This window comes from Salvelinus namaycush, chromosome 33 (assembly GCF_016432855.1).
Source record: "Salvelinus namaycush isolate Seneca chromosome 33, SaNama_1.0, whole genome shotgun sequence".
NCBI classification, from domain to species: domain Eukaryota; kingdom Metazoa; phylum Chordata; class Actinopteri; order Salmoniformes; family Salmonidae; genus Salvelinus; species Salvelinus namaycush.
The window spans coordinates 27529441-27544004 of record NC_052339.1 but is presented as its reverse complement, the minus strand read 5'-3'; the positions used below and the strand labels follow the sequence as shown (position 1 = coordinate 27544004).

The window sequence follows — 14564 nt, the reverse complement described above, 5'->3', positions numbered from 1 at the left end:
TCTAACAAGCCGCCATGCCGGTTCAGCCCACTAGGGCATATTATCACTTCATGTAACCATTTTAAGTTTGTTTGTTTGTTTATGCATTTCTGTGAATTACTTAGTTAGTAATAAATAAATAATTTAAGACAATTGATGTATGGATGACTCATAGTGAAGACTGGGTTCGTGCAGATAACCAACAATTTACGACGTTTGGAATGAGACTAACGTGAGGTAAAATAAATAAATCATTAATCAGAAGACTATTGATCAGATATGAAAATATCTGAAAGGTTATATTGGGAAATTATAACTTTGTAATCTGAACACTTTCCCTGGTCCCCCAAAATTCCTAGTTAATTTGTTTAGTTGATCGCGTAATAACTAATTACAGAAAATCTTTGATATAAACTATAAGTCTTCAATTTAATGATAGCAAAGACACGACAACTGTGTCTGAGCTCTACGGACAATTCCTTCAACCTCATGGCTTAGTTTTTGCTCTGACATGTACTGTCAACTGTGGGACCTTATATAGATGTCCAATCAATTGAATTTACCACAGGTGGACTCCAATCAAGTTGTAGAAACATCTCAAGGACAATCAATGGAAAGGATGCACCAAACCTTAATTTCGAGGCTCATAGCAAAAGGTCTGAATACTTATGTAAATAAGGTATTTCTGTTTTTTATTTTTAATACATTTGCAAATATTGAATACATTTTAGAATAAGGCTGTAAAGTAACAAAATGTGGAAAAGTCAAGGAGTCTGATTACTTTCCGAATGCACTGCATGTACACTAGCGGTCCAAAGTTTTAGAACACCTACTCATTTAAGGGTTTTTCTTTATTTTACTATTTTCTACATTGTAGAATAATAGTGAAGACATCAACACTATCAAATAACACATATGGAATCATGAAGTAACCAAAAAAAGTGTTAAACAAAATGAGATTCTTCAAATAGCCACAGCTTTGAAAACTTTTCGCATTCTCTCAACCAGCTTCACCTGGAATGCTTTTCCAACAGTCTTGAAGGAGTTCCTACATATGCTGAGCACTTGTTGGCTGCTTTTCCTTCACTCTTCCGGTCCGACTCAACCCAAACCATCTCAATTTGGTTGAGGTCGGGGGATTGTCGAGGCCAGGACATCTGATGCAGCACTCCATCGCTCTCCTTCTTGGTAAAATAGCCCTTAAACAGCCTGGAGGTGTGTTGGGTCATTGTCCTGTTGAAAAACAAATGATAGTCCCACTAAGCGCAAACCAGATGGGATGGCGTATCGCTGCAGAAGGTTGTGGTAGCCATGCTGGTTGAATTCTAAATAAATCACTGACAGTGTCACGAGCAAAGCACTCCCACACCATAACAGCTCCTCCTCCATGCTTTACGGTGGGAAATACACATGCAGAGATCATCTGTTCACCCACACTGCGTCTCACAAAAACACGGCGGTTGGATCCAGAAATCTCCAATTTGGACTCCAGACCAAAGGACAAATTTCCACCGGTCGAATGTCCATTGCTCGTGTTTCTTGGCCCAAGCAAGTCTCTTCTTCTTATTGGGGTCCTTTAGTAGTGGTTTCTTTGCAGCGATTTGACCATGAAGGCCTGATTCACAGTCTCCTCTGAACAGATGATGTTGAGATGTGTCTGTTACTTGAACTCAAATCAAATCAAATGTATTTATATAGCCCTTCTGATATATCAAAGTGCTGTACAGAAACCCAACTTAAAACCACTAACAGCAAGCAATGCAGGTGTAGAAGCACGGTGGCTAGGAAAATCTCCCTAGAAAGGCCAAAACCTAGGAAGAAACCTAGAGAGGAACCAGGCTATGAGGGATGGCCAGTCCTCTTCTGGCTGTGCCGGGTGGAGATTATAACAGAACATGGCCAAGATGTTCAAATGCTCATAAATGACCAGCAAGGTCAAACAATAATAATCACAGTAGTTGTCGAGGGTGCAACAAGTCAGCACCTCAGGAGTAAATGTCAGTTGGCTTTTCATAGCCAAACATTGAGAGTATCTCTACCGCTCCTGCTGTCTCTAGAGAGTTGAAAACAGCAGGTCTGGGACAGGTAGCACATCCGGTGAACAGGTCAGGGTTCCATAGCCACAGGCAGAACAGTTGAAACTGGAGCAGCAGCACGGCCAGGTGGACTGGGGACAGCAAGGAGTCATCAGGCCAGGTAGTCCTGAGGCATGGTCCTAGGGCTCAGGTCCTCCGAGAGAGAGAAAGAAAGAATTAGAGAGAGCATACTTAAATTCACACAGGACACCGGATAAGACAGGAGAAATAACCCAGATATAACAGACTGACCCTAGCCCCCCGACACATAAACTACTGCAACATAAATACTGGAGGCTGAGACAGGAGGGGTCAGAAGACACTGTGGCCCCATCCGATGATACCCCCGGACAGGGCCAAACAGGCAGGATATAACCCCACCCACTTTGCCAAAGCACAGCCCCCACACCACTAGAGGGATACCTTCAACCACCAACTTAACATCCTGAGACAAGGCTGAGTATAGCCCACAAAGATCTCCGCCACGGCACAACCCAAGGGGGGCACCAACCCAGACAGGAAGATCACGTCAGCAACTCAACCCACTCAAGTGACGCACCCCTCCTAGGGACGGCATGGAAGAGCACCAGTAAGCCAGTGACTCAGCCCCTGTAATAGGGTTAGAGGCAGAGAATCCCAGTGGAGAGAGGGGAACCGGCCAGGCAGAGACAGCAAGGGCGTTTCGTTGCTCCAGAGCCTTTCCGTTCACTTTCACACTCCTGGGCCAGACTACACTCAATCATATGACCTACTGAAGAGATGAGTCTTCAGTAAAGACTTAAAGGTTGAGACTGAGTCTGCGTCTCTCACATGGGTAGGCAGAACATTCCATAAAAATGGAGCTCTATAGGAGAAAGCCCTGCCTCCAGCTGTTTGCTTAGAAATTCTAGGGACAATTAGGAGGCCTGCGTCTTGTGACCGTAGCGTACGTGTAGGCATGTACGGCAGGACCAAATCGGAAAGATAGGTAGGAGCAAGCCCATGTAATGCTTTGTAGGTTAGCAGTAAAACCTTGAAATCAGCCCTTGCCTTAACAGGAAGCCAGTGTAGGGAGGCTAGCACTGAATAATATGATCCAATTTTTGGGTTCTAGTCAGGATTCTAGCAGCCGTATTTAGCACTAAAATTAAGTTTATTTAGTGCTTTATCCAGGGAGCCGGAAAGTAGAGCATTGCAGTAGTCTAACCTAGAAGTAACAAAAGCATGGATTAATTTTTCTGCATCATTGTTGGACAGAAAGTTTCTGATTTTTACAATGCTACGTAGATGGAAAAAAGCTGTTCTTGAAACAGTCTTGATATGTTCGTCAAAAGAGAGATCAGGGTCCAGAGTAACGCCGAGGTCCTTCAAAGTTTTATTTGAGACGACTGTACAACCATCAAGATTAATTGTCAGATTCAACAGAAGATCTCTTTGTTTCTTGGGACCTAGAACAAGCATCTCTGTTTTGTCCGAGTTTAAAAGTAGAAAGTTTGCAGCCATCCACTTCCTTATGTCTGAAACACAGGCTTCTAGGGAGGGCAATTTTGGGGCTTCACCATGTTTCATTGAAATGTACAACTGTGTGTCATCCACATAGCAGTGAAAGTTAACATTATGTTTTTGAATGACATCCCCAAGAGGTAAAATATATAGTGAAAACAATAGTGGTCCTAAAACGGAACCTTGAGGAACACCGAAATTTACAGTTGATTTGTCAGAGGACAAACCATTCACAGAGACAAATTGATATCTTTCCAACAGATAAGATCTAAACCAGGCCAGAACTTGTCCGTGTAGACCAATTTGGGTTTCCAAACTCTCCAAAAGAATGTGGTGATTGATGGTATCAAAAGCAGCACTAAGGTCTAGGAGCACGAGGACAGATGCAGAGCCTCGGTCTGACGCCATTAAAAGGTAATTTACCACCTTCACAAGTGCAGTCTCAGTGCTATGATGGGGTCTAAAACCAGACGGAAGCATTTCAAATACATTGTTTGTCTCCAGGAAGGCAGTGAGTTGCTGCTCAACAGCTTTTTCTACAATTTTAGAGAGGAATGGAAGATTCGATATAGGCCGATAGTTTTTTATATTTTCTGGGTCAAGGTTTGGCTTTTTCAAGAGAGGCTTTATTACTGCCACTTTTAGTGAATTTGGTACACATCCGGTGGATAGAGAGCCATTTATTATGTTCAACATAGGAGGGCCAAGCACAGGAAGCAGCTCTTTCAGTAGTTTAGTTGGAATAGGGTCCAGTATGCAGCTTGAAGGTTTAGAGGCCATGATTATTTTCATCATTGTGTCAAGAGATATAGTACTAAAACACTTGAGTGTCTCCCTTGATCCTAGGTCCTGGCAGAGTTGTGCAGACTCAGGACAACTGAGCTTTGGAGGAATACGCAGATTTAAAGAGGAGTCCGTAATTTGCTTTCTAATGATCATGATCTTTTCCTCAAAGAAGTTCATGAATTTATTACTGCTAAAGTGAAAGCCATCCTCTCTTGGGGAATGCTGCTTTTTAGTTAGCTTTGCGACAGTATCAAAAGGAAATTTTGGATTGTTCTTATTTTCCTCAATTAAGTTGAAACATTGGATGATCGAGCAGCAGTGAGGGCTCTTCGATACTGCACGGTACTGTCTTTCCAAGCTAGTCGGAAGACTTCCAGTTTGGTGTGGCGCGATTTCCGTTCCAATTTTCTGGAAGCTTGCGTCAGAGCTCGGGTATTTTCTGCATACCAGGGAGCTAGTTTCTTATGACAAATGTTTTTAGTTTTTAGGGGTGCAACTGCATCTAGGGTATTGCGCAAGGTTAAATTGAGTTCCTCAGTTAGGTGGTTAACTGATTTTTGTCCTCTGACGTCCTTGGGTAGGCAGAGGGAGTCTAGAAGGGCATCAAGGAATCTTTGGGTTGTCTGAGAATTTATAGCACGACTTTTGATGATCCTTGGTTGGGGTCTGAGCAGATTATTTGTTGCGATTGCAAACGTAATAAAATGGTGGTCCGATATTCCAGGGTTATGAGGAAAAACATTAAGATCCACAACATTTATTCCATGGGACAAAACTAGGTCCAGAGTATGACTGTGGCAGTGAGTAGGTCCAGAGTCGATGATGGCTCCGAAACCTTTTGGAGTGGGTCTGTGGAATTTTCCATGTGAATATTAAAGTCACCAAAAATTTGAATATTATCTGCTATGACTACAAGGTCCGATAGGAATTCAGGGAACTCGGTGAGAAACGCTGTATATGGCTCAGGAGGCCTGTAAACAGTAGCTATAAAAAGTGATTGGGTAGGCTTCATAGATTTCATGACTAGAAGCTCAAAAGACAAAAACGTCTGTTTTTTTTTGTAAATTGAAATTTGCTATCGTAAAGGTTAGCAACACCTCCGCCTTTGCGGGATGCACGGGGGATATGGTCACTAGTGTAACCAGGAGGTGAGGCCTCATTTAACACAGTAAATTCATCAGGCTTAAGTCATGTTTCAGTCAGGCCAATCACATCAAGATTATGATCAGTGATTAGTTAATTGACTATAACTGCCTTTGAAGTGAGGGACCTAATATTAAGTAGCCCTATTTTGAGATGTGAGGTATCACGATCTCTTTCAATAATGGCAGGAATGGAGGAGGTCATTATTCTAGTGAGATTACTAAGGCGAACACCGCCATGTTAAGTTTTGCCCTACCTAGGTCAAGGCACAGACACGGTCTCAATGGGGATAGCTGAGCTGACTACACTGACTGTGCTAGTGGCAGACTCCACTAAGCTGACAGGCTGGCTAACAGCCTGCTGCCTGGCCTGCACCCTACTCTGTGGAGCATTTATTTGGGCTGTAATTTCTGAGGCTGGTAACTCTAATGAATTTATCCTCTGCAGCAGAGGTACATCTGGGTCTTCCATTCCTGTGGCGGTCCTCATGAGAGCCAGTTTCATCATAGCGCTTGATGGTTTTTGTGACCGCACTTGAAGAAACCTTCAAAGTTCTTGAAATGTTTCGTATTGACTGACCTTCATGCCTTAAAGTAATGATGGACTGTCGTTTATCTTTGCTTATTTGAGCTGTTCTTGCCATAATATGGACTTGGTCTTTTACCAAATAGGGCTTTCTTCTGTATACCACCCCTACCATGTCACAACACAACTGATCGGCTCAAACGCATTAAGGAAAGAAATTCCACAAATTAACCTTTAAGAAGGCAAACCGGTTTATTGAAATGCATTCCAGGTGACTACCTCATGAAGCTACCTCAGGCCAAGAGTGTGCAAAGCTGTCATCAAGGCAAAGGGTGGATATTTGAAGAATCTCAAATAAATAATATATTTTGATTTGTTTAACACTTTTTTGGTTGCTACATGATTCTATATGGCTTATTTCATAGTGTTGATGTTTTCACTATTATTCTAGAATGTAGAAAATAGTAAAAATAAAGAAAAACCCTTGAATGGTTATGTTTTCTAAGACTTTTGACCGGTAGTGTATATTTAAAACCAAATACTTTTACTAAAGTAGTATTTTACTGGGTGACTTTCACTCTTCTGTCATTTTCTGTTAATGTGTCTTTACTTTTACTCAAGTATGACAATTGAGTACTTTTCCCACCACTGAGTGTACTGACAGTGACTGTGATTATACAACGGGTGGGTCTAATCCTGAATAGTGATTGGTTAAAGCCGCATTCCAGCTGGTGTCTATTCCACAAGTTACCAACAGCTAATCTGTGATGTTAAAATGCCTATTTCCTCTGTTCAATCTGACTGCGCAATCCACTGTATCATTAGCCCTGCCAGGCAATTTATAAACTTGATCTCCACTATAAAAAGCATCAAGATGTATACAGATAAAGTCAAAACAGACATAAATATGCCCTTAAATCAGAATGTACTATTCTGCATAAAATAATGACTGTCTTCTGCACGGACATACAAACCTGAGCCTGACAGGTTCTCTCCAGCGTAGTCTAAGGATGAAGGATATATAACCAAATTGAATAGTTTCTTCCTTGTATAAACATGTATCTTATCTAGATATGTATCTGATATACCTGAAAGAGAAAGATACCCCCCCAGTGGATACATAGTGTTTTGGAATGAAAATTGTTTACCTATTAGGTAACTCAGCATCTGACTGCAGTTAAGGTTACCCAGAGTAGCTAACGCTAACATTAGCTGCTAGAGAAAAAAAAGGTTTGCTAACGAAAGCTAGCTACATAACTAACGTTAGTTAGCTACACGCGCACACACCAATGATTAGCTAATCCCCAGCAGTAGCTACAGTTGAAGTCGTAATTTTAAATACACTTAGGTTGGAGTCATTAAAACTTGTTTTTCAACCACTCCACAAATTTCTGGTTTAACAAACTACAGTTTTGGCAAGTCGGTTAGGACATCTACTTTGTGCATGACACAAGTCATTTTACCAACAATTGTTTACAGACAGATTATTTCACTTAAAATTCACTGTATCACAAATCCAGTGGGTCAGAAATTTACATACACTAAATTGACTGTGCCTTTAAACAGCTTGAAAAATTCCAGAAAATGATGTCATGGCTTTAGAAGCTTCTGATAGGCTAATTGACATAATTTGAGTCAATTGGAGGTGTCCCTGTGGATGTATTTCAAGGCCTACCTACAAACTCAGTGCCTCTTTGCTTGACATCATGGGAAAATTAAAAGAAATCAGCCAAGACCTCAGAAAAAAAATGGTAGACCTCCACAAGTCTGGTTCATCCTTGGGAGCAATTTCTAAATGCCTGAAGGTACCACGTTCATCTGTAGAAACAACAGTACGCAAGTATAAACACCATGGGACCACGCAGCCGTCATACCGCTCAGGAAGGAGACAAGTTCTGTCTCCTAGAGATGAACGCACTTTGGTGCGAAAAGTGCTAATAAATCCCAGAACAACAGCAAAGGACCTTGTGAAGATACTGGAGGAAACAGGTACAAAAGTATCTATATCCACAGTAAAACGAGTCCTATATCAACCTAACCTGAAAGGCCGCTCAGCAAGGAAGAAGCCACTGCTCCAAAACCTTCATAAAAAAGCCAGACTACGGTTTGCAACTGTACATTGGGATAAAGATCGTACTTTTTGGAGAAATGTCCTCAGGTTTGATGAAACAAAAATAGAACTGTTACGCCATAATGACCAAAAAGGGGGAGGCTTGCAAAAAGGGGGAGGCTTGCAAGCTGAAGAACACCATCCCAACCGTGAAGCACGAGGGTGGCAGCATCATGTTGTGGGGATGCCTTGCTGCAGGAGGGACTGGTGCACTTCACAAAATAGATGGAATCATGAGGTAGGAGAATGATGTGGATATATTGAAGCAACATCTCAAGACATCAGTCAGGAAGTTAAGGCTTGGTCGCAAATGGGTCTTCCAAATGGACAATGACCCCAAGCATACTTCCAAAGTTGTGGCAAAATGGCTTAAGGACAACAAAGTCAAAGTATTGGAGTGGCCATCAAAGCCCTGACCTCAACCCTATAGAAGATTTGTAGGCATAACTGAAAAAGCGTGTGCGAGCAAGGAGACCTACAAAACTGACTCAGTTACACAGCTCTGTCAGGAGGGATGGACCAAAATTCATCCAACTTATTGTGGGAAGCTTGTGGAAGGCTACCCGAAACGTTTGACCCAAGTTAAACAATTTAAAGGCAATGCTACCAAATACTAATTGAATGCATGTGAACTTCTGACCCACTGGGAATGTGATGAAAGAAATAAAAGCCTAAATAAATCACTCTACTATTATTCTGATATTTCACATTCTTAAAATAAAGTGGTGATCCTAACTGACCTAAAACAGGGAATTTTTACTAGGATTAAATGTCAGGAATTGTGAAAATCTGAGTTTAAATGTATTTGGCTAAAGTGTATGTAAACTTCCGATTTCAACTGTAGCCATCTAGGTAAATACATTTGGCCAACTCATTGTCCTCATCTCCCTTCTTAGTGGCTTATTAATGCGCCTCACAAACTATGATATCTAGCTATTTAGAAAGCTAGTTAATCCATACAGCACGTTAGATAGCTAGCTGATTTGCTAACTATGTTTTCCCGCCTTGTATCTAGTCTAGATATTTAGCTATCCACTTCTGTCTGTTGTAACGTTAGCTAGCTAGCTAGTTAGCATCTGCATTCTAGAGAGAAGTCTAGAGAAAACAAGTTTGCGACCTGATCAGACTACAAAATGTTTAGAAAATTATTCTGACAATTTTTTTTTTAAGTTGTCGCTGTGCTGTATGGCAACTGTGTGGTCGTGAGGAGTAAACGGTGCAAATGGCTCACAGTCGCGTGTCCCCCTAGCACTTGTGCAGTAACGTTGTCAAAGAAGAAATGGCGTTTAAAATATCCAATTCAAATTGTTATAAATTCAGTTGTTAAATTGTGCACTCATGAGATTACAGGCTGTTTTCAGTCATATTTTGCCTGTCAGAACATCTGACAATTTAACAAGATAAATATTATTTTACTGTGGATATTTCCATTAAGCCACCATAATCAATATAGGCAATGCAATAAATTATTATTTCATGGATCTCGTGTTTTCAATGAGCACAGCAAGCTAGCGGATGAACTAAACATAGCCCAATTTGGGAAATAGCGACCACGACGGACGGATCCGATAACGCCCATAATTCTATGTCCCATGGACGTCACGTGCTGAGTCGGGTAGCTCTCCGGTCCGGGAACAGGGTTGGAGAACCCTGTTCTATAACGACATGCTATTCAATAGGCTACATCTGTCGGTACAAACTTTGATTGAGGAAATGATGGCATTACACCACTGGTTCCACTACCCCGCTCTAGCGCTGCTGTAGTGCAGTCCCTGCTCCTGCAGGCGTTGTGTTCTAGCTGGGCTTGGCTCCAGTGCGCATGTACTAATTGGCTCCTGAAACAGGAACTAGCAAGATGTCAGCCCCCACGAATGCGACCATGAGTAGAGTACTTGAAAACAATGGTCGGCCATCTTGGAGGCTGTCTCTAGTTCTTATTATAGCTCAGCGGATCCAATTACGGGCTGACTGTCATTAACAGACGGGACAAAATGCAAAATTGTCCAGAATCGTGATTAGATAACATATCCAGTTGGAATTTCACACACATCCCAGGACAGGGGAAATACCGCAATGAGGACAGGTATCATCTCTTGAGGATTTTTAAAATTTTAATCTGAATTATTCGTTTCCATTTTTACTAAGGAACAAACACGACAATGGGACTGTGCTATAGCCTGCGTCCTAGTCTTGACGAACCCGGTGATACCGAGCAGCCGGCGGACACCTCTGTACGGTTACGCTCCAAGGACCTTGATCACGAGGATACAGAGGCATATAATGACATGTCACCGTGCCGTCGTTGTTTCTGTCACCGCAGGGGCCCTGGCAAAGGCAAACCATTTGGGGGAGATGCCCGTCGATGGGACACGACTGACGGCGTGCCCATACAGAATGGGGGCGGTGGGGGAGCAGACCGCAGCCAGCGACAGCAATTGCTGCAGAAAACGCTCAGCAAACAGAAAAACAAGGACAAAAAGTTATCGGAGGAGGTCAAAAAACAGGCGAAGAAAGTCAGTAAACATATCGATCTAACTCTGAAGGAGCATCAACGGGAATACGAGCAGACTCATCGTCTGCTTTTACTTGGTAGGTGGGAGATGGTAAGGTTGGGGCCAATAAATTGACCAGCCAAGTGCTCTTGTGTATCACATTTCAGCCCTGAAATAACGTTTCCCGTATTTAATTTCGGATGTCCTGACTTAGGTCAGGTGCGAACGGGAGGCTGTAGGGTAGGCTTATGAGGTATGTTATCCTTCTGCAATCAACGTGCCACAAAGTCAAATCAATGAGATATATGATTTGGCTATATTAGCTCTATCAAATGGAACAGAATAGACGTGTGAGTAGCTTCTGCCTATCATATCCGCATATTAACCTCTGTGCACAATTCGCGCGCAATCAAGATATGGTAAACGTCTCGGGCAATTAATGCACGGCTACCTCTAACACGTGGTGTCTTGATGGTCACCAGGCTTATGCTCACTAGTTCTCCTCTACCAATTAATGAGTCTGTTATATTCAAAATATGTAGCCTACCAGTGATGTACTTGGAGTTAAATGTAACAGGCCTACATAATGCAAAGGGGTCATCGTTATCAGTGCACCAATGCTGTACAAGAGGCAACAGAAAATAAAGAGACACTTCACCCAGCAACTTCAAATAATATTTTCAGTCACTAAAGCCCATAAAGATCATAATTATACCCTGAAGTTGTGGCAGAGCCTTATATTGACCATGTATATGGCTTAGCCTAGTGGTTAGAGCATTGGGCCAGTAACTGAAAAGTTGCTGGATTGAATCCCCAAGCTGACAAGGTAAAAAATCTTCTCTTTTAAAAATATATGTATTTAACTAGGCAAGTCAGTTAAGAACAAATTCTTATTTACTATGACAGCCTAGGAACAGTGGGTTAACTGCCTTGTTCAGGGGCAGAATGACAGATTTTACCTGGTCAGCTCGGGGATTCAATCTAGCAACCTTTTGGTTACTGGCCCAATGCTCTAACCACTAGGCTACCTGTTGCCCCTGAACAAGGCAGTTAACCCACTGTTCCCCGGTAGGCTCTTTGTAAATAAGAATTTATTCTTAAATGACTTGCCTAGTAAAATAATAATAATAATTTTTAAATATAAGGCTCAGTGTTTCCCCTATATTAATTTAGCAGCGACGGGCCGCCGCTGCTAAATCGTTGCCGCCACTCCCAAAAATATGATAATTGTTTGTAGAATTGCAAAAATAACAACTTTGATTCTTGCGATAAAGGCATTTGGAACATCGCTCTTAAACATACATTCAAATTAATTAAATATATCGCCCAGCCCTACATGACAACATGAGTGCCACTTTTAAAGTATTTCAAACTTAATTTAAAACCAAAGAAGAACACAAGACTACTGTAGTCTACCACATGCATCCACACAGATACTATCATCCAGTCCCATGCATTCCAAATCAAGCATGGAATCAGTGCTTTCTAACAATGTCACAATGACAGCCCCTTGTGTAACCTAGCCTGGTCCCAGATCTGTTTGTGAAGTCTTGCCTTAACGTGACAATGATCATATAGGAGTTGGCAAGACTGCACTAACAGATCTGGGACCAGAATATGTGTAACCGTCACAGTGGTCGTATCGCAGCATTCCAAAATCTAGTTTATCAAAGACCAAGAGGCACACATCAAATACTGCTTAACTAGCAGTGGTAGTAGGCCCAGTGAATGTGACCAGCAAGTGTCCTGGAACATCAGTCAGTCAGTTCCCCTTATAACGTCAGATGGAGTCTAGATTTCAAATGAGGGGTAGCAATCTGTATTTGCTGTTTTTGAATCAAAAAGTAATTTGTTTCTCCAATGACAGAATTATCCTTTTATTGACAACGTGCAGTAAAAATAAGAAAATACTTGCTGACCATAACACTCACAACTATCACATGATAGTTCATGTTATTATACAGTGTAAGCTGTAGCAGTTTACTGCTGAAATGACAAGCACGCTAGATTTGACACCATTCCTCTGCTTTTTATTTGGAAGGGAAGTCGAAGAAGGTGACAACTTCACTTAGGGTTATATGACTGGCGCCTAGCAACCGGAGGTATCAGGGTGTGTGTTAGTCTAAGGAATTTAACGTTTAGGTAGGTCGGAGGTGATCAGAGCTAACAGTCAGGTAATGTTTTGACCGTGTCAGACTCAGAACAGCATCAGCACTGATTCTAATCAAGTGTGTGTGTTATTCACAGTCACACTGAGGCATCCTATTTAGAATGTCAGTCAGTTTGCCATGGTAGTTTAGTTTTATTAAAAGGCAATCGACGTTTTAGGCCTACCAATGGCAATTTCTTTGAATGATTACATAAAAGACAATCAGCATCTTCTTGCGTAACCTTCAATCATCCTGAAGTATTTCAGCATTCTTGATGGAGGCTGATCATCATTGGGAGCACAGGCAGGCATCATATGCCCAACACTCATCTGCTACATAACTTTCCACACTACCAAGCTGAGCTGAGCCAAACCAAGCTGGACTGTGCAGGCCTGGTTATGTATTCGCCATAGTTGCTGGAACTGGACAATGTGAAAAGGAAACATCACTGTATGGTTTGTGTCGGCATAAAAGTGTGAAAATGGTACGTGACCTGTTGGTAGTTTGCTGCTATCCAATCTCTGGGCTACCCTATGTGCATCTGAGCCTATTTTCAACCCCCACATGTACTTTCAGGTGGGGGACCAAGGCCTCCAAAGCAGCCTCTGGGAAAACACAGAATTTTGGACACACACACACACACACAGGTGTGTCCAGATTCTACTACCCTGCTAGAACTCTATGATTGTGTATTTAGGTACTACCCTTCACAGCATACACTTGCCCTGGCAAGGAGTATCACAGTTCTACAAATATGAATACTATACTTTGCTACTGCTAGTGTACTTTACTGCTGGCATGTTGGTCTGTCTATAACCAAATAAGGTCTGAGATGATTAGGATTAGTTCTATTCTCTCCTTGACCAACAACTCCTAATTCTCCTACTGTATGCACGTCTCATCCCATCTTATGATATCCTGTTTATTGAGAGTGAGGTCCATCCTTGTGTCAAGTTGCCATATATAGAAGCAAGTGGGAATAGTCCAAAGTCTGTGCTATTTTTGCTGCCGGTCCGTCCCATAAACCCTTCATCATCTTGCTTTCTCTGTCTCATGGCCTGATTATGGCAGCCACGTTTTCAGGTATTGGGATGTTTAATTTCTGGGATGGTCAATGATAAGAGATAGAGGGGAAGGCTTTACCTTAGAGTACCATATGTTCATTGCTTATTCATACAGCACATATCCCTTAGTTATGAAGATGGGAGTTTGAGTTCAAGTGGTGTGTGTGTGTGTACCTGTGAGTGTGGTGGAGCAAGTTTGTGAGGAGGCAATTGGAAGTGTGCACATATGTGTACAGTGTTACATGTCTCTGTGTGCATGTTAGTTTGTTTGTGTGTTTTCTGCATGCTAAGTGGCAGGTTGGCTCTGTTATCATTCCATATCAGAGCAGCAGTGAGAGGCTCTGAGCGAGAGAGACGCTCTCCAGGAGGCTATTTTTAGCCCATATTCAGATAGAATCTGGGTTACGGAATTTCAAGAAATGGAACAGAGATGCTCTCAAGCAGGTTCAGGTTCTATCCAAATATGCAAATGTTCTGAGGTCAGTGGGAAAATATCCTACACCCTCAAGTAGCCATCTTTTGAAAATGTAACACTAAAGTCATATACGTTGCATTTAACCTTCTAAGTGAGTAAGAAATCCACAATTGAGAGCTCTTAAAAACATGATATCTTCAGGGTTAGGGTAGCCAATCAGTTCCGTTCTTCCCGTTTTCACCTAAGTGTAATATTAATTAAGGATCATTCTGAGGTAAGAACATGCCGTGTGAAAAGGCCAAACATGTCCCCAAAAGGTTTTTATCTAAAGTACCAGTCAAAA

General features: G+C 41.9%; 1 protein-coding gene across 1 annotated transcript in view; it reads left to right on the top strand.

The window, feature by feature from the left end:
- The first annotated feature begins 10015 nt into the window (after positions 1-10015).
- LOC120027732 (guanine nucleotide-binding protein G(olf) subunit alpha-like) overlaps positions 10016-14564 on the top strand; it is a 62184-nt gene continuing 57635 nt past the window's right edge. Inside the window, exon 1 of the mRNA XM_038972732.1 lies at positions 10016-10689. Within this exon, the coding sequence (XP_038828660.1) occupies positions 10260-10689 (430 nt within the window). The 5' untranslated portion in view covers positions 10016-10259. The remainder of the gene's footprint in view (positions 10690-14564) is intronic.